This window comes from Stenella coeruleoalba (assembly GCF_951394435.1).
Source record: "Stenella coeruleoalba genome assembly, chromosome: 1".
NCBI classification, from domain to species: Eukaryota; Metazoa; Chordata; class Mammalia; order Artiodactyla; family Delphinidae; genus Stenella; species Stenella coeruleoalba.
The window spans coordinates 83427384-83455236 of record NC_137169.1 but is presented as its reverse complement, the minus strand read 5'-3'; the positions used below and the strand labels follow the sequence as shown (position 1 = coordinate 83455236).

Sequence of the window (27853 nt, the reverse complement as noted above, 5' to 3'; positions counted from 1 at the left end):
ACCTTATTTTGATGGGTTAAAGAACAAAAAAGCTACTACAAAGTAGATAAAGCAAACATAAACTATGCACTTCTAGGGCTGAGTAAATTTTAGCATATTGAATATACAGTACATTTAACACTTACTGCATATGTACTGAATGACAAGCACTATGACAGGTGCTTTACACACATATGTAAACATATAACAAAACATATAACCACATAGAATCTTCACAATAAACTGTAAGGCCTATAGGTATCATTATCCCTGTTTTACAGGTAAGAAAACTGAGGCTCAGGAAGATTAAAAAGTCTTCCACTCACACACAATGGTAAGTGGGGGAGCTTGAATTTAAATCCAGGTCTTCTGCCTTCAGAGAACATGCTCTTTGCTCTCTATACTTTCACATCATCGGAGTCTTTAAAAATTGCAAAAGAACTCTTATTTTAAAAATTTTAAACGGCCAAGCCTAAGGAACTTAGTATCTTCTTGAAGAAATAAAATTATAACATATGAAACACTGGCAAACAATATAAAACAGTATATAAGTACCTGGGAAAGCAGCAGATCTGTAATCTAATCTCTCCTGTTTGGAGGTGGAAGGACCATCCCTTCCACCTTTGGCAAGAAAAAAGGGTGATGAGGGTAATTGCTTGGTAAGCATACTAACGGTATTTGTAGTAGAAGAGTCTTCATCCATGGAATGCTTTCAGGATATACCTAGTCTAGTATTGCTTATGATAAATGAATCTAGAATGTATGGATTTATGGGGTCTGACCCCTGCCCCAGGAAAGTTATATATGCTATGTAACTATCTGAGTATTAAATGGAGATGGTTTCCATGAGAGCTCCTTCCATGTCAGCAATATGAACTATACATATCACTTAGAGACCTCATAGGTAACCTCATTCCAGAGAATGCCCAGTGCAAAAAACACCTAGGGAGCCATGGTCCTGAACATCTCCTTGCTTTGCCAGTATCTCATGATTACTTATATTACTTGTATTCTTGATTACTTGTATTCTTGAGATTATTAGTAAGGATTGATACAGGGTAAGCTCCCTAACTCACGAGTCTGATTTGACTCCCAATTCTCTGGGTTATCTCTAACCAGAGAATCTAAAACTTTTTATAATCTCAAGTTACAAAAGGCTACATGTAATTGTGGGAGCCTTCCCTGGGTTTGGGATTTTGACCTAAGACTTGAAAGATAGGTAAATTTTTCGAAGATGGAGGGAAAATAGAGGATGGGAATAAAGGAAGAAAAGTGAGAAAAACCCACAGGTGTGTGAGACAGTAAGGGTGCAAAACTAACTCTAATGAGTGGTAAGAAATAAGGCTGGAGACATGGTGCACATCACAGAGAGCTTCGAAAGTTCAGAGAAGAATCTAAAGAGGATGCAGTGTTTAGTAAGAAAGTAAGGTACTGAAAGTGGAACACAAGGAAGATGACTTTGGTAGCACTGTGAGGAAAGGACTGAAGAGTGGGTGAATGTGGAATTCGAATTAGGAAGCCAGTTGGAAAGCTATCGCAGTTATCAACCATGGAGATCCCAAAGGCCCTAAACTGGGACCATGGATGTGGAAGGAAAGGAGCAGCTAAACATTTCACAGAAAAAATGTCAGCAGACCCTGTCAAATGACAAGACAAGGGTAATAAAGGATAATAATCAATCTATTGTCAAAAATGAGCAACTACCTCCCTCCAGGAGGTGGAGCTTAATTTCTCTCTCCCCACCTGCTTTGAGAGTGGGCTATACTTCATGCCTTGCTTTCAAAGAGAGTAAAGAAAAGGAAAAACTTCACAGTGGAGAAAGCTGGCCAACACCACCTCAACCACATGATGAAAGTTCACATCCCCAGTGATGTCACATGGATATCATGTAGCCCCTGATATGTGATGAGAAGGGCACTTCACCTCTATAGGATTCCTTCCGAAAACCTATAACCTCCGTCCAGTCATGAGAAAAACAGGCAAATCCAGACTGGAGGACATTCTACAGAATACCTGGACAGTATCCCTTAACACTGTCAGAGTCGTGAAAAACAAGGAAAGACTAAGAATCTGTTACAGATGAGGGGAGACTGGGGAGGCGTGACAACTAAATGCAATATGGCAGCCTAGACTGAACCGAAGAACAAAAAGAAGATACTAATGGAAAAACTCCTGAAATCCAACAAAGTCTGAAGTTCACTTAATAGTAAAGTATCGGTGCTGGTTTCTTAGTTTTGACAAATGTTCCATGATAATGTAAGATATTACTAGGGGAAACTAGGTGAAGGGTATATGGGAGTTTCTGTGCTATCTTTGTAACTTTCCTGTAAATCTAAAATGAAAAGATTATTTTAAAAGAGGGACTAAGATAATGTTGGTGTCAGAATTTGGGAACAGGAGGAAGTTGGTGTCAGGAATATTAACTGGACCCAAGATAAATCCAGTAAAACAAAGTATCATCATACCACAAAGAGAGCTGGGTTCAAGAGCCAGGACCACCACCTTCTAGCTTGGGAATCTTGGATAAGATTCCCTAACCTTTCCAAGGCTCAGTTTCCTCATTTGTACAATGGTGATAATTCATATCACATACTCTTTTTTTTTTTTTCCGGACGCGCAGGCTCAGTGGCCATGGCTCAGGGGCCCAGCCGCCCCGCGGCCCGTGGGATCTTCCTGGACCGGGGCACGAACCCGTGTCTCCTGCATCAGCAGGCAGACTCTCAACCACTGTGCCACCAGGGAAGCCCATACTCTCATTTTTACATTTAGGATCTTGGGGGAAAATTTCCCCAAACCAAACAGCCCAAGTTTAAAATAATTAATGATATCAGTTACCTACCGCTGATTCACAAAAGGGCTGGAAAGTTCTGCAAGCAGGCGAAAATTCCCAATGTATCCCAGCACTCCATCCCTCTGGGTGATAAAACATAAAACATAATGTCAGGGAAAACATTCTTATCAAAATTTCCAAACATCGAAGAAACATTCAATAGCTTCTCAGCATAAAATAATGATCAATATAAACACAAACCAAGTCTGCCAAACGGATTTTCTTCTCCGTGAAAACTTAGAAATGTCATTAGAATTCTACAGCATTTTTTAAAGACAACATATTGTATACTTATGTTCACTTATGTATACCATATTCACTTAGAAAAACAGATTTCAAGCAGTTGTCTCACGCTAAACTAATGAATTCTGCACATAGCCATTAGTAACAGCATTCTCAAATTACCGTAGAAATAATGATTAAAGTAGTGTGAATTTAGGAAGTTGAGAAATTTTATAGCAATTAAATATCAAATAGGAATGTAGTTTAATATCCATTAGGAGCACCTTAAAAATCTCAAGAGTGTATTTCACTTCCTAAGTAACAATATATAAGCCTGTGAGCAGATACACATTTGTCAAACATAACAACACATGTTAAACCATATCTGTCATATTTGACCTGAAAAATATATTTGTCAATCAGAAGATACTATAGCTAAAACACACACTTTGGGGACCTTTCTGAATTTAGAAACATAATGCCTAGTACTTTCCACTAATTTAATAATCGGAAAAGTACAGTAAATAAGCATTAGAAAGAAAACCGAAAGTATACATTCCAAAAATTTTACGTAATTTTAAGTGTTACTAGGTAAATGGAGTCATTCTAGCACTTCCAATTAAATCAATTGTGATTACACACCAAAAGAACCTGCCCTCAAAACATCAGATATACCAGAACTTCAGAAATACTTTTCCTACTGTTTATACCACACTGTCTTCCAAATGGGAAAAATATAAAGCAATAATGAAAAAGTAATAATGAATGGACCTTTTATTTGAAGATTCTCAGTTCTTCTCTATGTAAATTATTTTAGGGATTAAAAACTGAGAGCTGGACTGCAAGAGTTAGCGTTCCAAAATGAATCTAAAACTTTTTATAATCTCAAACTCACTGTCCTTAGTGAAACTGAAATGGGTGATGAGGAAGAAGAGGAGGACAGCAGAGAGACAAAGACAGTGGCCAAGATGAGCACGATGCACAGAGGTGGCGGGAGAGGAGGATGCTCAACATTTTAGAGTCAACCAGACGCAGCCACAGCAGTCCAAAGCCACATGACAATACACGGGAAATGACTACGCGCGTGCGTTATCACTTTAACACAGAAATACGTGTAAATTTGAATTTACATATTATTCTGTACTATTTACTTTTCTGTCACAATAAATGCATTTATTTAAACAACAGGACCAGTTAATGGTGGCAATTAGTAATTAATAGTGGGACTAAACAAATAAAATTGTGGAAAAATATAATATTTTTATAATGTTTCTTTCTGGCCTTTTACTTTTCTTTGTTAGATATTTAAACGTAGTAGGTTACATTATTTTTTTTTATTATGTCTTTAAGAAGCATAAATGTAAGACTTTTAAAAAGGAGAATGTAAATACAATAGGACTAAACAGTTATTACCTGTATTTAATAAAAAAATAATAATGATATCTTTCTATCCATGACACAGTAGGATATTTTTACTCCCTATTTCCTTTTCCAATAATACTTTTCTGAAATGCCTGCGGCCTTTAGGATAGCCTTATTTTTTTGCAGAAGTAAAACAACTACAGTTAAATGTGAAATTCACTTTGACTTGTAACTCTGCTCTTAGAGGCCCACATTACTGTTATCAGTCCAGTATGATGATCTCAAGCTACGTATTTTCTCAACAAAGGTGTTTAAGCATAAAATACATAAAATTTTACTTACTAGCAATAGCAGGCTTTTAGAATTATAAGAATTAAGTTTCCAGCTCTCTAAGAGTATCTATCCACTTTGTATCTACAGGCTTGTTCTGGTAGATCAGCTGTTTGTAAGGTCATTTGTACGTATAAATTCATCATATATGCCATCTATTTCTAAAATATCTACCATTTTAAGACACTCTAGAGTACCCTAGATGGATTCCAATAAGTTACAATTTTAGTTTAAAAAAAAAGTACTATTTAAGTAGCTACCCTTTTCTGATAACATTTTTGTGTTTTGGTTTGTTTTGTTAATTTATTTATTTAATTTTTTGGCTGCATCGGGTCTTCATTGCTGCGCGCGGGCTTTCTCTAGTTGCGGCGAGCGGGGGCTACGCTTCGTTGTGGCATGTGGGCATATCTCGTTGCAGTGGCTTCTCTTGTTGCAGAGCATGGGCTCTAGGCACGCAGGCTTCAATAGTTGTGGCACAGGGGCTCAGTAGTTGTGGCTCGCAGGCTCTAGAGCACAGGCTCAGTAGTTGTGGCACATGGGCTTAGTTGCTCCACAGCATGTGGGATCTTCCTGGACCAGGGCTCAAACCCGTGTCTCCGGCATTGGCAGGTGGATTCTCAACCACTGCGCCACAGGGGAAGCCCCCATTTTTGAGTTGTGAAGCAGTTTTATTTCCCAAAAATGAGCCATTATTTCACTGTATGTGTTTTTGTCACAATCTGCACATAACATCAAGCAATGCAGGTTCCGAGAGTTCATCCTTTTCTAGCTCCTCGTGGCCTCTTCAATGATCATCAGTTTTGGAGAACCAGTCCATAAATATCTGTTTCACTGCAGATATTCTATTTGGACAATTCATTATAATTAAGCAATTAAGTTTGGGGAGTCAGGGATAGTTAATGAATGATCATGGGCCTGGGGTGTGCAGGACAGGATTTGAACCCTAGCTCTCCTAAGTGACCTTGGGCAAAGCTGACCAAAACCTCAGTTTCTCCATTTGTAAAACAGGCAGAATACCGTCTTTATGACAGAATTGATGTGAGAATAAGACAAAATGCAGGGGCTTCCCTGGTGGCACAGTGGTTAAGAATCCGCCTGCCAATGCAGGAGACACGAGTTCGAGCCCTGGTCCGGGAAGATCCCACATGCTGTAGAGCAACTAAGCCCGTGCACCACAACTACTGAGCCTGTGCTCTAGAGCCCGTGAGCCACAACTACTGAAGCCCGCGTGCCTAGAGCCTGTGCTCAGCAACAAAAGAAGCCACCACAATGTGAAGCCCGTGTGCAGCAACAAAGACCCAATGCAGCCAAAAGTAAATAAATAGATTTTTTTAAATTTAAAAAGACAAAATGCACACTAATGGGAAACAGGAAAAATACTAAAACAGAAAAGGCACTCTAAAAAAAATTAAGTTAAAAGTGAAATTGAACCAGGTAATTTTTCTTACTATAACTATAAAGAAGATTAAATAAGTTTGAACAAGTCCTAAAAGGACCTATTCCTTCTTTCCTAGACAGAAGCCTCCACCTCTAGTCACTGATCCCTGAGCCTTGGATGACTACACAGGACTAAGGGCCACACCTGAAATGATGATGATGAATGGATGATAAGAAAGACAGATCACCATCACCATTAGTAAGGACTAAATGTAGGTTCACTACTGCTACTTTACTATAAAAGATGAATCATATTAATAATCACTCCTCCAAAAGTAGTTAATGTTACTTTCTAATTGCTGCAGAAAAAAATCCAGGTTGAAAAGGAAAATAAATACTTCTAAGAGAAGACTCACCTGTTTTATTTACCCAATAGGTTATATCAACCTTTTACCTCACTTTGCACAACTATACTGCACCCAACCCAAACTTAATTCTTCACCACAAGTTTATGCTCATGACCATCACAGCATGGTAGAGTTAAAATGGCCTCTGAAGATTGCCTATTTCAATTACCCACAGATGTTTTAAATCCCTTCTACAAAAGCTCTTCCAGGTTGCCCCCCAGCGTGGACAACTCCATGGTGAGTAGAGTAGCATCTCCTAAAGCAGCTTTCCAAAAGTTCCAGAACTACACTGTACCCTCTTTTTAGTTTTTATTTGTTTTGCGGTACGCGGGCCTCTCACTGTTGTGGCCTCTCTCGTTGAGGAGCACAGGCTCCGGATGCGCAGGCTCAGCGGCCATGGCTCACGGGCCCAGTCGCTCCGCTGCATGTGGGATCCTCCCGGACTGGGGCACGAACCCACATCCCCTGCATCAGCAGGTGGACTCTCAACCACTGCGCCACCAGGGAAGCCCTACTGTACCCTCTTTGACGTCCACCTGCCAGTCCTACTCCTGATCCTGGCTATCCAAAATCTCTTTTTCATATGACAACCCTTCAAATATTTAATGACTGTCCAAGTACATGTCTATCTTCTTTCCAGATACCGTTTCCAATTTGCTCAGAAAATTCTGGCCCACCCTCTTCAAAGTTTCTGAGCCCTATGAACTGCCAGTATTCATAAAACAAAAACAAACAGATCCAACAACAAAAACCAACGAATCTCTTGATGAAAAGAACCATTTACACATAATAATCTCTACACGTTAACCAGTTAAATCACATACGCACATACATCTTTTTGAGGGGACAGGGTAACCTTCCTAAAGAGAATTTTAGTAGAACATGTCACTACCCTTAAAAATGTACATACCACTTGCCCAGAAATCCCACAAAATTAGTCTTTGAAAATAATTATGTATAGGCACAAATATGAAAACATAAGAATGTTTCCTCAAGTTATACACAATAGTGAAACTGAGAACAAACACACAACAATAGGGAATTGATTAAATATGATTATATATCCATATGCCATCAACAGAGATAATGATAGAACCAAATGGCCTGAAAATAAAAACATTTTCAGAACTTATTGAAGACTTAGAGAGTAAACCTCCTTTACCCTCTTTCTTAGACAATTATTTGAGCATATGCTGCAGCACGAGTCAGTAAACCAAGACATATGGGATGCAGGAAACAGTGACCCCAAACCAGGGGAGTAATGGCAGGAAGCCTGGGACATCAAGTAGCAGACCTAGAGAGCAGGAGAATGGAGAGCTCCAGGGGCAGGTATCTGGGGGAAAGACGACTGCAGAGATGGGATGCTATCCTCCAAGATATGGAACAACTCAAATATAAGACAAAGGCGTATGTTACAAGAAAAAAAGGAAGGCGATTAGAAACTCGAAGCAAAAATTAGACAGGAAATGTAATCCTGGTTGTGCAGTGAACTATTTTAATACAGTCATAATAAACACTTTATTTTCTCTGTGTAGGATCAACTGTATATAAAGGAAAACAATATGATTATAGAATAAAAGGCAAATATTTTAAAATCTTGGTGATACAAGAATACAAGTACAAATGACAGAAACTGGGAAGCACAGTGGGAGTGACAGAAGTGGATGGAAGGACAGAAGCACAGACATCTTCACCTTAAAGGATCCAGAGGTGCCACAAACCAGAAATAAAAGTGTTTAAAGTTTCCAAAGGAACGGAGAGAGAAAATCAAATTACTTTAACTACATGGGAAAAAAGGCAAGGAAAACAGAGGTGTGAGTGTTAAAGTCTTACCCACCATGGCAAGAAGATAATTAACATGTCTAACATTGACAAATCAAGAGGTGGCTGACAGTCACCTAAGTGACCACCATCGATTCCTTCCCTTCCTCATATCAAGAGGTGGAGTCTTACTTTCCTCCCCTTGAAGCTGGGCTGCCTCAGTGACTCACTTGACCAGCAGAATGCAGTGGAAGTGAAGTTCTGGGTCTTCTGAAGCTAGGTCATAAGAAGCCATGCAACTTCCTCCTGGGTCCATTGGAACACTCACTCTTGAGATGCTCTCTCTCTGAACACCATAGCCAGGCTATGAGAAGCTCAAGCCACATGGAGGGGCCACATACAGGAGCTCTAGGCAACGAGCCTGCTGATGTCCGAGCAGGAAGCCAGCATCAACTACCAGCTACTTAAATGAGCCCCTTTCAACCCAGTTGACCCTTTAGATGATCCAGTCCCAACAGCTACCTAACAGCACCCACATGAGACCTCGTGCAAGGACCACCAAGCCTTCTTCCTTCTTCTTTTCTTTTTCTTTTTTTCAATATAATTAAGATCTCACGAGTCAGTGGGTTTCACTGGCCAAAGTCAGTATTCTAACTGATGATCAAAATGTCACATTTTTAGCCAAAGTGAGAGCCATCACATTGGTTCCTGTGTCTTTTCGACAAGACCCTTTTAGTCTTTGATAGGTTCCTTGCTTTCTGACACAAGATTACCAGAGTTATTTTGTTGTATGCAATACTTCAATATGTAAAACAAATTAAAAATTTTTGGTTTTGATCCCATTTTTGTAATGTATATTCTTACCCAGAATGATAGTTTTTTACTTATGCATATATACAAGTAGGATACACTCCTAAATGTAAATGGTAATTAAGTAAATATAAATAGTTATCTCTGGGTTGTGGGATTGGGACATTGGTTTTTCTTTTTTGCTTGTCAATATATTCTAATCTTCAAATAACAATGAATGACCTAATTAATTTTTTCAAATACCCTCTGCTTGTACATTACTTATCATAGCTTTTTAACTTACAGTGTTGCTGTAAGGGGCCTTAACCACTGTTTTCCAAATGTATTCTTTTGTGGTTTTCTTTCTACCCTTCTGAAATTCTCCTCTGCTTCTTTTACAGGACCAACCTTCTTTCTGGTCCCTGACCCTGACTGCCCTCCCCCAACAAGACACACCTTATTTCTAATGGCACATGGGCCCTTCTCCCCTGGAATAACCATGTATCACCACAAACCTCACAACATCTACAAGCATATTCCTGCCCAAACTCTTTCTCCCATTTCCTTCAGGGTCGCACATTTCTCTAATGCCCTGGGTCACCTTGCCTTCTTCTTTTCCTTCCTTCTCTGAAATCCAAAATTAGTCACCATGACCTACTGACTACAAAATGGCTTTTAGTTTAGTTTCTTCCTCACTAATAAAACCACCAAAGTTACGTTCTTCATAATCTATCATTTACATTATTCCAGTAACCTCCTCAAAGAGATCTTCTCCCATGCAGCTTTCTTTTTCCTATGTTATCACCACCACATTTATTTTTCTAATATGCCAACTGCATCAAGTTATATTTTGGCCAAAGGTCCTACAACAATTCTGTGAAAAGTAAAATGCAAGGTTGATGAGTTAGAATGTTCACTCCATCAGGCAGCCCCATCTGACTCATCCAAACGTACAACCACCACTGAGCCCACATGAATCCCGTAGGCTGACAACCCAAGTCCTTCCTACCACCCATGAAGATCTGACCTCTTCTCCTCATGTTTTCCAACCTAGAAAGCCTTCCCTACTTTTATCTGCTGATCTAAACATGCTTTTATCTTTTGTTTTGGAAGATTGACTAAGTCTCATCTACCTCAAAAGCTCTCTTGGAAAATTTTAAAGAAACACAAATATATATATATATATATATATATATATATATGTGAAAATTCCCGAACAATTTATATAAACTGCAAGAATATACATAAGTATTGTCAGTAGTTATCTCTGGAGACTCAGACCTAGAAAACGTTATACTTACTAAGCCCTGTATGTCTACAAACTCAGAATTTTTTTATAAACATGCATATTCAGACAAAAAAAAAATGGAAATTAACACATTCATCTTTCCATTTTCTAAATTGCTATAGTATTACAGCGTTGTCACTGGGTGATGTGTTACTTGAATTTTTAAAGATAGTTTCCCATAGTTAAATCTCGGAACCTGCGGGACTGAATTAGGTAGCTATCATATCCTTAATTCCTTACCTCTCCCCACCACCACCTCCTCAGTTCAAAACCACTGCGAGCCAGTGAACTATGCGTCAGTAGCCTGGCTTCCATAGTCTCTGATCCTGCACACCAATGACTCTCGACCTGTTTAATCCAGTTCACCCGTGAGAGTCAGCATCACGTGTGGCACAGGCTTCCACAGGCACAGGTGGCCATTAGATAAGATTCAGGTTATGAATAATTCCTTGTTACCTTATCCTTACCCCACCAACAAAACCTACTAAAATACAAGTGAGATAGACACTAGTAAGAGGACAGGTTTAATTCAGCTCTAATAAATTATACATTTTGATACTTTACTGTTAGTAAATTATGGCAAAACTCACAACTGACTCTGGTCAATGTGGTGTTTCCACTTCTGCCATCTATCTTTAAGGAGCTTTGCCTATAGTAAAATTCATACTGGCCATGGCCTCTGCATGACTCTATGAGGGAAAACAAAATAAGATTTGTCTGATCCCTTCCAGAGCTTAAAAGAAAATTTTCCTTTCAGCCAGTGATTATGAAAATCTGGATTTTCTTATCATAGGACATTTAATTTTCTAACAGCCAAGAGTGGCTAGGGTCAGGAATTTAGAAGGTGAGGGAGAAAGATAAATAAAATTATTATGCACCTACTACTGCTAGCATGATACTAAATACCGTGCCACTATCAATGGCTTGGAGTGGGATGGGCACACTTTCCCACCACTAGGGCTACGTAATTGGTGTGAGGTAAGTTATGGGCACTGGGGTTTATATAAAAATGTGACTATGTTCTACTGTAGCAATTAGGAGGTACTTTTTCTAGGCTATTTAGACTGACCCATAATCTTAGGACATTTCCATGGGAAACCCTTTCAGAGCACCATGAATCTAGAAATGAGATTTGGGAACAAAATCCACCCTATATTTAATTACTCTTTGCCTAACTTTAATCATTCAAGGTTTTTGATTATTTACTTATAAGACAGAGTTGAAGGTTTGAGCTAACACACAGGACTGGATTGGATTGCCCAATCTGGCTCATGTGAAACAGTGATCTTACCTAGAATTAAGCTTTACTAACGACTACAAGGATAGAGGCTATCAGATAATTCAGAGGAAGTAGAGAGAGGCTTGGGACGTGAAGGGCAGTTGGCAAGCCAGGTCCTTCCTGTGTTGAACAAGCAGCACTGGCCCAGAAGGTGTGAAGGCTCTACTAGGTGAGGTTCACCAAGTTCCTCACATGCAGTGAGAGTTTATCTTATAAAACATCTCCATTTTATACCTCCAAACAACTGTACAGACTACATGACATTCTCCAAAGAGCCAGGACTCACAGAGCCTGGGTTCTCTTTACTATAGGGAATCCTTAGCCAGGAACAGGCTAAGAGCATTCCAGAGTTAAGACCTCTTTCTCCTAACAAATGTCGGTACATACCCTATTTACCCAAAGGTCCCGTCGACAAGGAGATTAGACCTGGGTCACTTGCCTTCTTTTCTTCCCCTCCCTTTCTCCCAAGGAAGTAAATGGATCTGCAGACCAGCTGCTTTCACCCCTTCCTCCCTGGGTTACTTAAGAACTTGGTGACAAAACGTAGCTTATTCTTACTTGCCCATTGCCTAGCTCTCCAGTATTAGAACTAAATCCAATCATTTCATCAAAACAGTTGAATCACAGAATCTCAGACTTATAGAACTTTAAAGACGATTTAGTATAAGCTCCGACCTAAAGCTTCTACTTATTATATCTATCTGATTGAAGATATCTTATGGTAAAAAGAACCACTTTAAAAGGCTGTTGTTATAATCTATTCACTGGGAATGTCTCTTTTGTAAAACAGCAGTCTCCCCTACCTCTCTTTATCATCCCCATTGGTCCTAATTCCAATGTCTGAATTAAATCAGAGTAAGTCTACTTCCTCTTCCACTTAACAGTCCTTTCGTATTTCCAAGGACATTTCAAAGCCATGTAGTTGTCCTACAACTTATCTTTTCTAAGCTGACCTCTCTGGGTCCTTCAGTTGTTTATCCCAGGGCAATAGCCACCTAATCTAATCTCCCCTCTACAGTTATCTGGCAGCTCGCCCCAGAACATATGCAATTTTAGAGACTCCAGATGCTGTGAGTATGGTCTAACTAGGAAACTGTAATTTGTTTGAACTGGATACTGTACCTCCCCGAATAGAGTAAACATTTAAAAACAGCTTTCTTTTTTAGCAGATGTGACGTGCTATTGGTACAACTACAATTGTGGTCATCCGCCACTTCCCAGTCATTCCTCTCTTTTTATACATTGTCAAGTCCAAGTGCAAAACTTGACATTCATCACTATCCGGTTCCATCTATTTGTTTCAGCTTATTATTCCAGCCTGAAACTTTAAAAAATGTAATCCATCATCCAACATATTATTAGTTCCTCTTCCTAACCTTGCTTCAGTTAATGGATCAGCTTGCATATTTTAAACTTTATTTTATTGTGGTAAAACACACATAACACAAAATTTACCCTTTTAACCACTTTTAAGTGTACAGTTCACTGGCAATAAGTACATTCATGTTGTTGTTCTGCTATCACCTATCCACCTCCAGACTTCTTTATATTCCCAACTGAAACTCTTACCCATAAACAGTAACTTCCCAACACCCCCTTCATCCAGCCCCTATCTTATTTTCTGTCTCTAGGAATCTGACTACTTTAGTTACCTCATGTAAGAAGAATCATATAAGATTTCTTTTTAAAAAACCTAATTAAGAACAAAATATCGACTAGGGTGGACATGGCAATCCTCTTCGTTGACACCTATTTTATCATCACACATCAAGTCCAATACATGAACTGTTTTCTTTCCTGGTTATTAAAGGGAAATAGGTTTCAAAAAATCAGGCCAGCTTAGAGAAAGGAAGGGACACAGCTCTGCTAAGGTAATCCCACTATGCCTATCTGAGGAGATGCTCTGTGCCCACAAAAGAGCATGAAGCAGTAAACACAGAACCAGGAAGAAAGAGAAGAATTCCTCCTTACCGAAACTGAGGAAGGCCTTAGAGGAGGTTTGTTATGTTCGTGAAATACGGGAAAGAAATGCTCACATCAGGTATTCTATATTAAAAATGAAATACTGAAACGAATTCCAAAACCAAAAACACACATACCTATATGGAATATGTATGTATCTTTACATATACACACACATAGAACACATATTTTATGAATAAAAAACTGAGCACTTAATATTTTTACCATGGCTAATCCCTTAGTTAGTAGTAAAAGTAATAAACTGTATCATAGCGCTTTTATATAGATTTGTATAAGCGAGCTATAGAAATACTAATAAAACAATTTCTAAGACTTACTTCTGCTAGTCTATCATTCATTACTGTATAAGAAAGCTATCAATCTTTTATTTCAGTAGGAAAAAAAATTATCTAACATATTATACAACTTCTAAAAATATTTTTGTTTGATTTAAATACTTAAGATGTCTTATTATATGTAAATTTAGTGGGAAATAGAGATCACAAAGACTTTACTGGTGAATCTTGCTTTAGTGAGCTATATTAAGTACCTATTTTTAATACCTACCTAGTCTACAGAAAAGTTAATTTTTGAAATTTTGTTATCTTAAAGTGTTGCTGTAACAGCCACTATAGTTACCTAAAATTTTTCTTTAAGGCTATCTTAATGGGAGAAAAAAAGGAAATACATTATTTAAGTGTAACTGAGAACATGCAAAACTATTTAACTCACCTTCAAACAGTAGCTTTTCTTTTTTAACACTGTTAATGATAAAATGTTAGTGAGTCACGGCATTTGTTTCACAGCACTGTGGAAATTTTTGTTTAGACTAAACATAAGACCAGTATTTTTCTACTTCTTGTCTCCTGACGTAAATTACAACTTTACCTTATCTTACATAACGAATCTCATTTTTCAGTACCACTTCATACACAATTGTTTGCAAAAGGTTTTTAAAACACAGATAACTGGGGTAAAATATTAAACAAAAATCAAAAATCTTCACCTTCAAAGTATCACAACTAATACTAATACCCTTAAATAAATGTAACAAGAGGCATTTGAAACCAAATTTTCTTCTTAAATTGCAGCAGAATGGTTTAATGATTAGATCCTAGGGTAATGGAAAGATGCAGAAGAGTTGGCAAAGTAGGCAGAGACTCAGTGATTTTCTTGTCAAGTTTAAAAGTTTTCCAAATATACTATAACTCAGTATCTAAAGATGTGGTTTGATTGGGGAGAGGAGGTGATTCACAAGGAATACAGGAGAAAACTAACGTTATCCAAGATGTCAGAAAGGGAGAACAAAAGAGGATGGTTTATCCCTAAACATAGAACATTAAAGCCTAAATGTGTCACTTCCTTTATGATAAGAGATTAACCTGTCATATTTTCCCTGATAATGAGTATCCTCCCCAAGGGATGAAAGCTGAATATCAAGAAAAAAGCTGTAGGATTTTTACCTTTCTATGTAGGCAGAAGAGAAGATTTCTTAAGCTCTAAATTATTCCATGAGATAATTTTAAAACTCCAGTAAATATATTAGAGAGAGGATCAAGACATTATATAACTTATTTACAACCTACAATACCCTAAGTTCAAAAGACTCTTACTTGAAAAAAAAAAAAAAAAAAAAGGCTTCCCTGGTGGCGCAGTGGTTGAGAGTCCGCCTGCCAATGCAGGGGACACGGGTTCATGCCCCGGTCCGGGAGGATCCCACATGCCGCGGAGCGGCTGGGCCCGTGAGCCATGGCCGCTGAGCCTGCGCGTCCGGAGCCTGTGCTCCGCAACGGGAGAGGCCACAACAGTGAGAGGTCCGCATACCGCAAAAAAATTAAAAAAAAAAAAAAGACTTACTTTTGTTACGTCAGATAAGGTAAAGTTGTTATTTACATTCAACTATTCAGTAGGGCGTACATTTAAAACCTACAGGTAATTAGCCTCTATTCTTCACTTTAACTTTTAATTAGTTCCAGTTAGAAAATCTTTTAAGAAAAAAAGCTTACTACAAACAGCTTAAATAGTTGCAGAAGTATCAAGTCGAAGTGCTTTCCAAATGTCAGTTCTCATTGCATAAGGGATAAGAATTTCAGAAAGTTTATACAAAATAATAATAGTAGTAGTACTTGCTGTTGGTATTTTGTTAGCCTTACTTAAAATGCACAAAGTAACCTGGGAATTCATTGCATGGGAAAAAATTTTCTTATATTCAAATAGTAAATGTAAGATCTATAAACGACATAGGATCTCTACATCTATAAATATTTATTTCATCAATTTTGTTTCTATTTTGTTTCCCTATGAATAGATTCACTTTAATTAGATAATTTTCTTTCATACCATTCATTTATTTCATACAATAGAACAAAGGAAGACATATCAAAAAAGCAACCATCTCTTGAAAAAATTGCAGTTGATTTTCTTATCAACTTTACTAAATAAGGCAGCAGTTAATTTCTTTTTTAAAAATCCAGCATTCACTTCACTAACATTTTATAAAGGCATAAAAGTCCAAAGAGAAAACAGTATTCCTCCCACATAATGAAATATTCAACTTGCCATTCCATGCACAGCAGCCATTTGCCAGACCTGTGACTTCAGTGGCCGAGAGAGAACAGCAGTTCTTACTAGTCACATTTACAAATGCATGTAAATGACCTGTTATCTTTCACCAGCTTACATTCGTTTCATAGCACAATGATTATTTGTGACTCATGTTTAGAGACCATACTTCTAACCTGCAGGAGGATATTAAACTCACACGAGTACCCACACACATTCTTCCCTGAGTCAACCAATATTTTGTTAGTCAGTTTCCACGTCTCTTTAGCAAAAGTGTTCAGGAAACAAAGTGCATGTATTGCAACTATCTAAGACCTGTAAAAGGTAGAAGTCTGTATGTTATAACTACCTATAATGTATTAAAATCTAAAAAGGAAGACAAGGAAATAAACAGTAGGAAATGCCAGTAAAAACAGCCTATTGCTTCAGAAGAATAAAGTGATTATGGATCCCTACTGGGATCCTATAAATACCTACTTATTTATAACATTAAAACCAGCATAGTTTTTAAAACATTTACATTAATTATTTAGACTTATAACTTTAAATGGGTGATATAAAGAGATGCTTTGATGTATCTTATTCTTGCAGAAATAATGTAATCTGATGTCTTATTCACCAGCTACCCTTGTGTGGGGCAATATAAAGAAAAATAGAAGAATATTATTAATACACATTTGTATGAGTTTTTTAAAAGCCCTGAAAATCGTCACAAATGTCCAGTAATATACAGATTTTAGTAATACCAAATAAGAAAAAAAAAAGCCAGTGGTTACATTTATGTTTTAAAACAGGAAAAACATGGAATGGTATACCACATGTATTACATAAAATTTATACTATTCGAGTTTACATACGTCTATTATTTCCCAGTATCTATCTTGGGTTTGGTGGTCTATATAGGCTGAAAAATAATTGATTGAGAAGAAACCTAACAAAGATGCAAGGGATATAAAATTGCTAATTTACAAATGTATAATGTATTAAAATAATGTTAGAAATAAAAGTTAATATGCACTAGTGCCCCAGATTTGCTGGATCCTCTATTAGCTCAGTCTGGAAGTTCTGATGAAGCCTCTGAACAAGACTCCCCCCTCCCCCTCCTCCTCCCCCCCTGCTCTAGCGTACTCAAGTGTAACTATGCTTGTACATGGAACGGTATATGAAATTAAACAGAAAAGAGATACTTCAGCTGGTTATACAGGAATCTACATCTAGCTCCGGCTGATAAAACATACATGCATCTAGAAAGACAGACAAATATCAGTAGCCACATGATCCTAAAGGTTTTGAGTGAACATTCAGGAAATTGGGGTCATCTGACTTTCTCAAAGTGTGTGAATCCAAATAGACGCACTAATACAAATGCGTAAGTAAAGCTATTATTTTTGTTAATACACAGGATAACATCACAAGAGTGATTCCTGAATGCATTTGGGGTTGATCTTTATAAATTAAGAATTGTATGTTTAGATTTATCTTCACCCTTGAGTCGTTACTCCCAATCTTGTCTGCTTGTCAGACCACTGTAAATCCTGGCACTCACCAGTACAAAGTAGTATGCATACAGCGCTGTACAATGGTGAATTATAAAATACTTGTCACCAATCACTTTCCAATACCAAATGAGAATCAACAAATCTGTAACAAGGAAAAATAAGATATTACACAGGAAGAAAGCTTCATTGTTTTTCAAGTGTATTTAACTTTCTCCTGACATCACATCACAGTCCACTCTGAGCCCACAGCACTCGTCTCGTACATCAGGAGCTCAACTACCCCTTTTACCACGAAGTATGTGCTTCCAGATAACTGTCTCCCCTACACTACTGGGACTTCTCTAGGAAGAGGACCAAGTGTGGGCATCCAGCACAGTGCCAGGCGTATAGCTATGTAATGTAACGTATTTGTTGAAAGTATAAACAAATTAACTTGTTACAAGGGTTAAATAAAATGAAAATATTACAGAATAAAAATAATTTTAAAATAAGGCTAAATTACTGATTTTTGTCACTATAATAACTCAATCGGATAAGACGATCTCAGAAAAGGTATAAAACGACTAACTCGTGTATAACACAAATTCAGCAAAAAAATTTTAAAGTTAACATAGAATGTGGTTAAATATCAAAATAGCAAAAAAAAAAAAAAAAAAACCAAACACGAAGAACTATAACTACTAAAAAGATATCTTAAAAAAGAGCTCAAGGCATCCATTTTTCTTTAAATTCTAAATCAATACCACAATTCAGAAAATTGTTTCATTTAATAAAACAGAAACATCTCAAACTGTGAACACAAGTATTTTCTTTACCAAATGGTTAAACATGAAATTTAAACCTGGAAACAAATGGCAATCATGGATGGAAACCAGAGTCTGATTCAGGTTTTGTGGGTTTGGAGCTTATAGCATGAGGAGCTTCTTTTATAAAAAATAAAAATTACTAGTACAAAACTAGATGTGAATATATCTAAAGGTAAAAGAAATCATCAGATTATAAATTTTAAGGAGAGGAAAAAATACCACAAATGTGGAAATCAAGAAAATTTAAAACTATTAGTAATTAACTGCCTGATATGTTTCTCTAGATACATTTTTCCTATATTTGGCTGTATATTCTTTGGTCACCAATTTATATGATAATGATCTTATAATATTTTCTATAGAGAGAATAAAAGAATTCACCTTTCATTCAGCTTGGTTTAGAAAGTTTGTTTCAGTTCATAACTTATTTTTAAGTGTTTTGAATTATTACCTTATTTGAGAAAATCTTTATCAAGTTTCTTTCATACAAGATTTCCTGGGTAGTAACTACTCTCTGAATTGACAATACTCATTAACCAGTGTATGAGGCATATTATAAATTTTGTGTTAACCTTGTCAATGACAGCATTTTGTGCCAAAGAGCAAATCTTTTCCCAATATGTCCACAAGATACACTCTTCTTTTAATTGGGCCGTTGAATAATCCAATAGCCTATTCATTATTTCTATCCCAAATGTATCTTTTCCTCTTAATAAATTACTGTGTTTTAGTTTAATCTAATTTTTTTTTACAATTCACTTCTTGATGGCAGAAAATTTTCTACCGAGTCCATCACTCATCTTTATCACTTTTGTTTCATAGTCCATTTTTACTTGGATTTTCTTTCAGCTGTTTATTAAATTTGAAAATTACAAAATAGGGTTCCTTGCATAAATGTCCAAATCAGAGATCTCTTATTTCTCGTTTTATTGAGACAGTCCAAAATGTCTTTTCAAAGAGCAGTTTAAATGGCATATTCTCAACTTAACTTCCCCTCTCTCTCGTTGTGTAAAAGGTTATTCCAACCTCATCCAACATGAGAGAAAATATGACAGAGGGAAATGTGAAGTAGAAAGAGTCCATGATCTTAACTGATTATGACTAAAATACCTTACTTTTGCAAGTCTTACCAAAACAATACAAAACCATGACCATGGGAGCACATTTCAAGGGCCCTTGCAAGTGAGGACCCTGAGGCTTAAACTTCCTTAGCGTCATGGTAATTGCACCTGAGCAACTCTTTAGTCCAAAAAGGAACCATCACTAGTAAAAAAAAAAAAAAAAAAAATCCAGGCCTAACTGAGGCCCCACTCTGCAGCTCTGATCTTTGAGAACCAGAGAGCCAACATGAAAAATGTTTCATGTTCTACCATTACAGCAGATATTTTTTTCCCTCAGTATGGATCCTAAAAGTTGCTTCTTAAATAAATAAACCAAAAGCATAGACTATGTATGTATTCTTTGCATAATTCCATAAGTAGTCTAAAAAGAAACAGACAGTGAACAACATATCACATACCAGAAATGAGGTAGCCTGAAGCAATAGCAATATTCACTTTCACAAGAGATGGATCACCCCTATAAATATTAAAAAACAGGTTCCTTTTTTTAGCACATGGTTATAGATGACAGCTACTTTTTTTTCTATTGAGATTTAAATATAATTTAAATGTTCTCTATAGGTGCTCAAATGGTAACTTGTCATTTGCACAAGGTACTGTGTTAGCTATAATGCTTCAAACTGCAATAATCATAATTGCTTATACTTAAGCCCAAAGTTTTATGAAAATAATATTACCAAAAGACAACATTTTATAAGTGTGTTCTCATATGATTTGTTTGTGAAAGGACTCAAATGGAATTCCAGATGCTGGTTGTTGTTGTTTTGATTCCTTATTCTGAATCAGAGGCTCAAATAGCCTCAAGAAATCATCTAGCCTGCCCCTGATTTAGAGGCACTATACTGCTACCCTCACTTTACTGAGGACTGGAGAGATTTGCCTGTTATCACAAGTTAGAAATTGATCGGAACAGAACAATTTAATACTGCTGTTTCGACCCTTACACATATCAAGATCCTACACTTTGGCCCTGCTCATGCTCTTGGCTCCAAGAAACAGATACAAATGATCAATCCTTTACCTGACTTTTAATGTGAACTACTGGTAAAATGAACATAAAATAAAACTGACAACAGGTAAACTACAAGTGGAAATATTTAGTAGAAGTCATGTCTTCTTTACAAATTTTGATCTGTAAATATGATCCAGGAAAATTGGACCTGGAATAAGTTATGGTATCTAAGAAAATGTTAAAATATCAAAAAATATAATAGGTAAAAATTTGATAAGGACAAATTGGTCAACGAATCAAATCTTTGTTATAAAATTTACTTCCCAAAACAACTGGTTCTGTTGACAATCATGTGGGTAAAATAAAAATATGAAAAAACAGTAGCAATTGTTTAGGTAGAGCACATTAAAACTTGGTCAAGGAATGAAATTCACTAAACTAATTCACTTTGAAAAATATCTTCTCAGTGAAAATGTATGAATACTGGTATAACTCTGACCAGCATAATTCCATATTTATGAATAAAAAACAACATCATTGCAGTCAAATAGAGATGGTCAAAAGACCTGGTCAAATTACCCCACATCCCTCAGAACCCACGTCTATCACATCCCTGTGCAGAGCTTTTTCAAAACACTCCCAATCCCTCAAACTAAACTGAACTAAGTCTTCTCATATAATGCCAGGAAGTACAGTTTGTAAAACTTCTTTCATTGGAATGACATTTAAATTCTTAAAAAAGAATCATCTTACAAATTATCGTGTTATGGCTAAACATAATTATTACTCGTGCTTCAAATCATCTCATGTGGTACTAAATTCCTCTCACATGGACATCTATAATTCTCATTTTCCTATCTTTGATATCAAATGATGGGTCAAACATAAATTTAAAGACTAAGTCTATCCTATCTATCTGACTATCCGATCTCAATAATAACTTATTTTTACTCAGAACAGTGTTCACAATAACTTGATTTCACTCACTAACACGGTATAAACGCTTACATAATAATCATATTCTCCCTGTTTTGGATAATAATTGCAATACTAATGCAAAATGCCCTCATTATTTGTATTAAATCTAAAATAAATCATTCTAATGCACCTTGCTGAAATATGTCTGAACACAAGCATTTTAACAAACCATACACCATCAATATGTTTTGTTTTAAAGTAAAGAGATGTTCTTATTAATAATTAAAATCAAAACATAAATCAAATTGACTATATTGGAAAGAAACAGCTTACCAAAGTGGATCAGCAATAGTAGCCTCATCAAACAAGAATATGTACAAGCCAATAACCCCAACCACCAAAGAATGACACGTAGACACTACCCTGCAATGAGATGAAATAGACACAAAGATTTTAGAATCTGTGCAATAAATTTTAACTAATTCTGGCAAGTCATTTAACACTCTGAAGAAGTTAAATGTGGAAGCATTTAAATATAGGATTGGAGTACATCTGAGAATATAATACAAAATTGCTATTTAGAAATCCAAGGGCCACAACTTTACTTTGGAATCAATAACAAGAAAGATGCCCAGGTCTACAATTTCCTGCTAGACAAATGATGAATCACTTATTGATTAAAGGGTCTAAAGCAGAAGCATATCTGATGAACCAGTTGACAGAGTTTTGTGCAAACAGATGGCATTTGGTAAGCACACTACCCTGCACCCTGCTCCATCCCCAGCAGCATCACTGCGGGATTAGTTCCTGCTCCAATCAGTTAGGAATGACTTCCAAATCTACTAGCCTTAACTCCATATAGCCTTAACTCCTTAACTCCATGAACTCCATATTCATGGATCTGAATTGGAATGGATCATGAAATGAAAATGTATTCCCTTGGAAATTTCAGTTTTAATACACACATTATTGTACTTGATTCTTGTAACAAATCTGTGAGAAAGCTAAGGTGGCTATTATTAGTGTCTCATCATTATTATGAAATCACTTCTAAATAGAAAAATGGAGGACCATGAATTTTTTCAGAAAAAATCTGTTTTTAAAAGAAATGCCCAAGTGAAAACAAAATGTTCACATGATCCACGTGGCATTTTCTTTATAGAAGGAATAACTTTTAGTTGAAAAACATCAGTTTCTATGAACATATCTTGCTAAAAATTTAATGACTTAACCAATATGCAAGTTCTATGATATCCTACTCAAAGAACTGTATACAGGATACTATATGCTTACTCACATAATGAAAAAGTTTATGAGTAATGAAGTTTCTCTTCTCTTCATTAGAACAAAGGATGAGAGGAATAGCAAAGTTTTCTCTTTAGAAATTAATTGGTATGCAATGAATCTCTCTACAATATGACCCAAATCTTTAAAGGTAAGTGAAATATATCAACCAATACAAAGTTTGATATTAAAAAGTCTCATTGTAACTTGAAAAATCAATATACTTGATCTAATATATGATGTGGTCCTAAGTAAACATATCAAATTAAATCAAATCATATTTTAAATGCTCAAAGAGTCTCACTAATTTAAAGGCACTGAGTCCTTTGTAATACCAAAATACATTTTGAAGTGTGATAATTAACCCAATTAACCTGGTTTACAAGTCTGGAATTTTCACGCCAAGCACACCTGTGTTCCATTTGAACATAGCAAGATAAAAATGTAAGTTCCTTGATCTCAAGTAAAACATGCCATCTAAATAATCAGACAACCAGCTTTCTGTTGCCATTCAAAAATTCTATTAAAGGAAAAAGCATAACCTTTTACTAACCTGTTGGCTTAGTAACCTTCTATCAAAAAGTTTCCTTTTGGAAAATATCTGAATTTTTGTTCCTGATACTCAGGCCTCAAATTCCCTACTCTGTTGAGATGCTATATGGTAAAAGGGAAGAATTACAAGCCCTCAGCTGATGGAAATGGCATATAATTCACGAGAGAAAAGTTACATGTTACTTGGATCAAATAGCTCCCACTATAATGAAGAGGAGAAACAAACACCCTGTGCTTACATGCTATTCTGTATTAAAGTCTATACATTCAGAAACTTCTGTTAGTGAAAATTTCATATTTCATTCTTTAAAATCAGATTCCTGGCAAAGCATAATGTATATTCCTCAGGGTCTTAAAAAAAACACCAAGATAAAATATTTCAATTTTGTTTAAAGAAGGTTAAAAAGGAATGTTTGTTGGCTTCTTTTTTTTTAAGGAAGTAATGACAATTTTAGAATAGCACTTTAAAATTACTGATGTAATCACTCGCAAGTAGTATGAGTATTACCAACAGAAATTACATAGCTCAATCAGACAAAAGGGTTATATTTTGAAGAAGGAGATTTAAAAATTAGGAATATTTCAGCACAACAAGGACTTTCCATGCCATAGGAAAGCAAGTGGAAATAAGAAATTTATTTAATTATATAATGTTAATAACATCTATAAGTATGTATGTTTGCAGAAAAAGTAACAATTAAGTATAAGATTTTCTCACTTATTAATTCAACTGTTACTCTCAGGTGTGAATTTTCTGGAGAGCTTTTCTGCCTTCTGTCCTTTTACTACTAGACGATTTGAGCCACTCATCGTTCAGAGACTCTTTCCTGATTACTAGAGAGAATTAATGTGGGTTGTGTTGATCTGTCTGTTTTAAGACTGGAATCTGGATTTCAAGACATATATGTGTATTCAAAAAGAAGCCAACTGTTTTTCCTTCTTTGCACTCTCCACCTCACAGTTTAAGTCCCATGTAAAGCAAGCTGGAGTGGGAAACAGGAGTAAATTTGAGAGAAAATAGCATAGCATAATAGTATTTGAATAGCATAATGAATCATATAATCCCAGACTCCTTTTTCAAATGGGAACTCAGTTTCCCAAATGGTGATTCCATGTCTCATAGAATGGCAGTGATAATAAGACTGAATAATGCAAAGTATTTCTCAATTGCATCATTTCATTTCATTTTTACCTTTGCTTCTATCTATCTGTACCCTCCCTGTTTCTTTGGCTTGCAGCTCGCCAAGATTCAAATGCCTTTACCTACCTTAACCATGTTGAAATGGAAATGAAAACAGTTCAAAATTTAGTCGTAGAAAATGAATGTCCCCCTCCATATCCCTTTCCTTCTCTTACCCAACTATTCTATCTTCATGTTAGAAATGGTTTTACAAAATAGTGGTTAGTATCTTTTGTATCCCACATTTGAACAATACTTTTGTGCTATTGTTTAGACAAAAGAATCATACCTCTTACTTTTCAAAAATATGTGGAGAAATAATTCTCACTCTTGGGAAGAAGAGCTATAACATGTATGAACCAGACAAATCAGTGTAAGGTGCAGAAGAAAACAACTAGTCTTCTTCACAGTCTGAGTTACACAAGTGAATGCCTGTAAAACAATTTGGCTCAAATAGATAGGGCATTTCAGGTCACATATGACCATTCTCAAATAAATAGACTTTGGCAGAAGTTTTTAATTCCGAAAGGAAATTTCAATGAAAAAATAATTATAGCAATTTTGGAGATCTGCTGAGTTCATTTTATAGTTAGCATTAACTTCAATAATAAACAGTATCCCATAGCTGCTCTAATTCACTGAGGTTTGCAAATGCACAGAGGTGTTTGGGTATCTGAAATGCTCTAAAGCAAGTGAAGCTGTCAGAGTCCGTCTGTGTTTGAAACCTTGTGAGAGATTAATGAGTTGCACATACACAAAAAATTCGCAAACCAACTAATTAAAACTCTGGCAGGTTTCTATATCCTTAGATGTCTTATCCGTTTTCCATTTACTCTTTTGTTTAAAAGATCTAAAAAGCAATTTTTACTTTAGAATTACATAACAAAAGAACAGATTCTGGAGGGCTATGAATTAAAATGAAAAGTTCATTAAAAGAGAGACATGTGCTAACCGTGCACCAGGTTCTTCGGTGTGTAGTGTTTAACTGTCCTAGGTTGGGCTAAGCCAGCCTGATACTATATATAGGCTACTCACAGCCCCAACTAATGTTACTTCTGTTACCATTTCCAAAGAACATGTGTTTGTTATCATAAATATTTCAGAGGAGAATGCAAAACAGTGCCTTCCACCACAGTCTGCCAGAGTCTACTTAACACTTCCCTAGACAGTTAAATAAATTTTTCCTAACATCTTTCAGAATAAGAATTGAAAATTTTTTCTTGTATGAGATCTATCTACTTGTCTTTCCTTTTATTCCTAATGTCAAATAAAAAAATTTGACCTAAGATTTTGTTAGATCCTAAATGAAAAAGACTTTTTGGAAATATTTTAAATGCATAATTTTATTTCAAAAGACTAGGTATTTTTTAATCAGTCATTTACATTTCGTATGCTTTACCTTGAGTTCCATTCAATCTTCTTTTCGAAGTTGAGATTATTAAAACCTGGAGAAACTTTTGCTGAAAACCAATAACTTACAAAGTGGAAAAGAAGCTGAAAGGTGAAAAAGCTGGTAAAACCAGCGCTGATGACCAATATGGTGTTGGTATCCATACTTCTTCAACCTGTTAAGAGAAATGTTGGCTATAAAATCCTTTAAATTGCTCATAATACACCTAAATTAATTTTTAATTTTAAAAGAGTATGTGGTTGTATTTTTAGTGATTTATTTTAATTTCGCACAAATGTAAGAATACAAGGAAACTATATGAATTTTAAGCCTCTACCAGCTATCTGTCATGTATCTCATATTTGTACTTAAAAGAGGGGAAGATCTATTATCTTAATGATTTCAATATTATAAATGTCAGGAGACAAATTTAACATCATGATATTCAAAATTACCTAGGTCTAGAGTTTACCACTAAGAGGGAATTTCAAGTACTATAACTGAAGGTATTCTTTTAGTAATATTTTTAATTAAACTAAGGACAAATCACCTGATTTCTCTATGCCTCAATTTTCTCATCTATAAAAGAAAGTTGGTTAGATAATTTCTAAGAAACAATTAAGCCAAAATAAGAATAGAACTAACATTATCTGCTATAGCAAAACAAAAACCAATTATATAAGAAAAAATAATTGTACAGTGTGACAAACATTTAAAGTTTAAGGAGAATAATACCATCTTGGAAATAATCATACCATTGTTACTGCTTAAATTAGTATTTAACTTTTTTTTTTTTTAGTATTTAACTTTTAAAAAAATATTTTGCAATCACAGATATCCTTGAACCAAAAATCCTCCATGGATTTTTATCTCTAAAAGAAAACATTTTTATAAAAGAGCTCCAAGTTTTAAGGATAGAGTTAGCGCAAAGAATGGTAATATGCATATATACACTTTCAAAGTATGTTTTCTATCTCATTGAGCTAAACTTTATCTGGCTCCTAAAAATCTTAGGAACATTCAGACCAAAAAAAAAAAAAAAAAAAAAAAGACACTGAAGCATTTGCTCATATCCAGCAAATACAGCATTTCTACGGCTCCATCTTTTTTTTTTTTTTACGGCTCCATCTTTGATAGAGCTGACCCTCAAATGAAAAGGAAATGAATCAATACATATTTCCAGCTGCCTAATGTGAAGAAATAAAGTCACCTACTGAAGCCAATTCACTAGAGAAAAACCACATCATTGACTGCACTAGCAATAACCCCACTTCATTCCCTTCCAACCAGGATATCATAATAAGAATCAGTCTCCCACAGGGCCTCTTCTGACAGAATTTATGTGTCTGTAATGAATTCTTTCCTCATTCTTTTTTTCTGCTGTGTGCACAGTAAAAATATTGATATCACAATTCTTCTCTGTGAGATTCCATTAACTTTATTGCTCATTTAATTGTTTTTAATTCAACATGTGTTTATTGGGCATTACAAAATTTAATTTTAACCTATCTTGGTCTTTTAACCTAGGTTTAATATTAACAAAATAATACATAAAAGTAAGTTTTATACATAAATTAAACATCACTGTAGTTTGTTAAGTGAGATGTAAAAAGGAAAATGTTTTTCTAAGATTAAGCAAACAAGGATCTGCATGCCAGGTGGGCAGATAAACAAAGACAATGAAACCAGTAACCAGTAGTGAGTGGAGAATCTAATCTTAAATGTGAGGATGATTTGTCCTGAAGGGTTCTGTGTGTTCCCGGGAGGTTATGGAGGGTGGCTAGGCAAGAGCTGCTTATTTACCTCAGTTAAAATTCAATGTATACAATGAGCATTTATTTCATGAATGTTTGCTAAAAGTTATGTTATAAAACATAGTAGGTATCATGCAACATTATCCATTTTATGAATTGTTAATTTAAGCAATACATTAAAAAAATCAAACAATTCACTATTAAATTCCTCATTCCTAAAAAAATTTAGTTTTTATTAAGTCTTTGTTA

General features: G+C 35.7%; 1 protein-coding gene across 3 annotated transcripts in view; it reads right to left on the bottom strand.

Moving 5' to 3' along the window:
* The window catches only part of LOC307188415 (TLC domain-containing protein 4-like), a 105598-nt gene that overhangs the window by 17837 nt on the left and 59908 nt on the right, over window positions 1-27853 (bottom strand). For all 3 annotated transcript variants that reach the window (XM_079925469.1, XM_079925467.1, XM_079925468.1), the window contains exons 2-6: window positions 25860-26025; window positions 21778-21867; window positions 19973-20031; window positions 17695-17789; window positions 2819-2892 (exon numbers count right to left, since the gene is read on the bottom strand). In XM_079925469.1, coding sequence (XP_079781595.1) covers window positions 2819-2892; window positions 17695-17789; window positions 19973-20031; window positions 21778-21867; window positions 25860-26014 — 473 coding nt within the window. In that variant the 5' untranslated portion in view covers window positions 26015-26025. The remainder of the gene's footprint in view (window positions 1-2818; window positions 2893-17694; window positions 17790-19972; window positions 20032-21777; window positions 21868-25859; window positions 26026-27853) is intronic.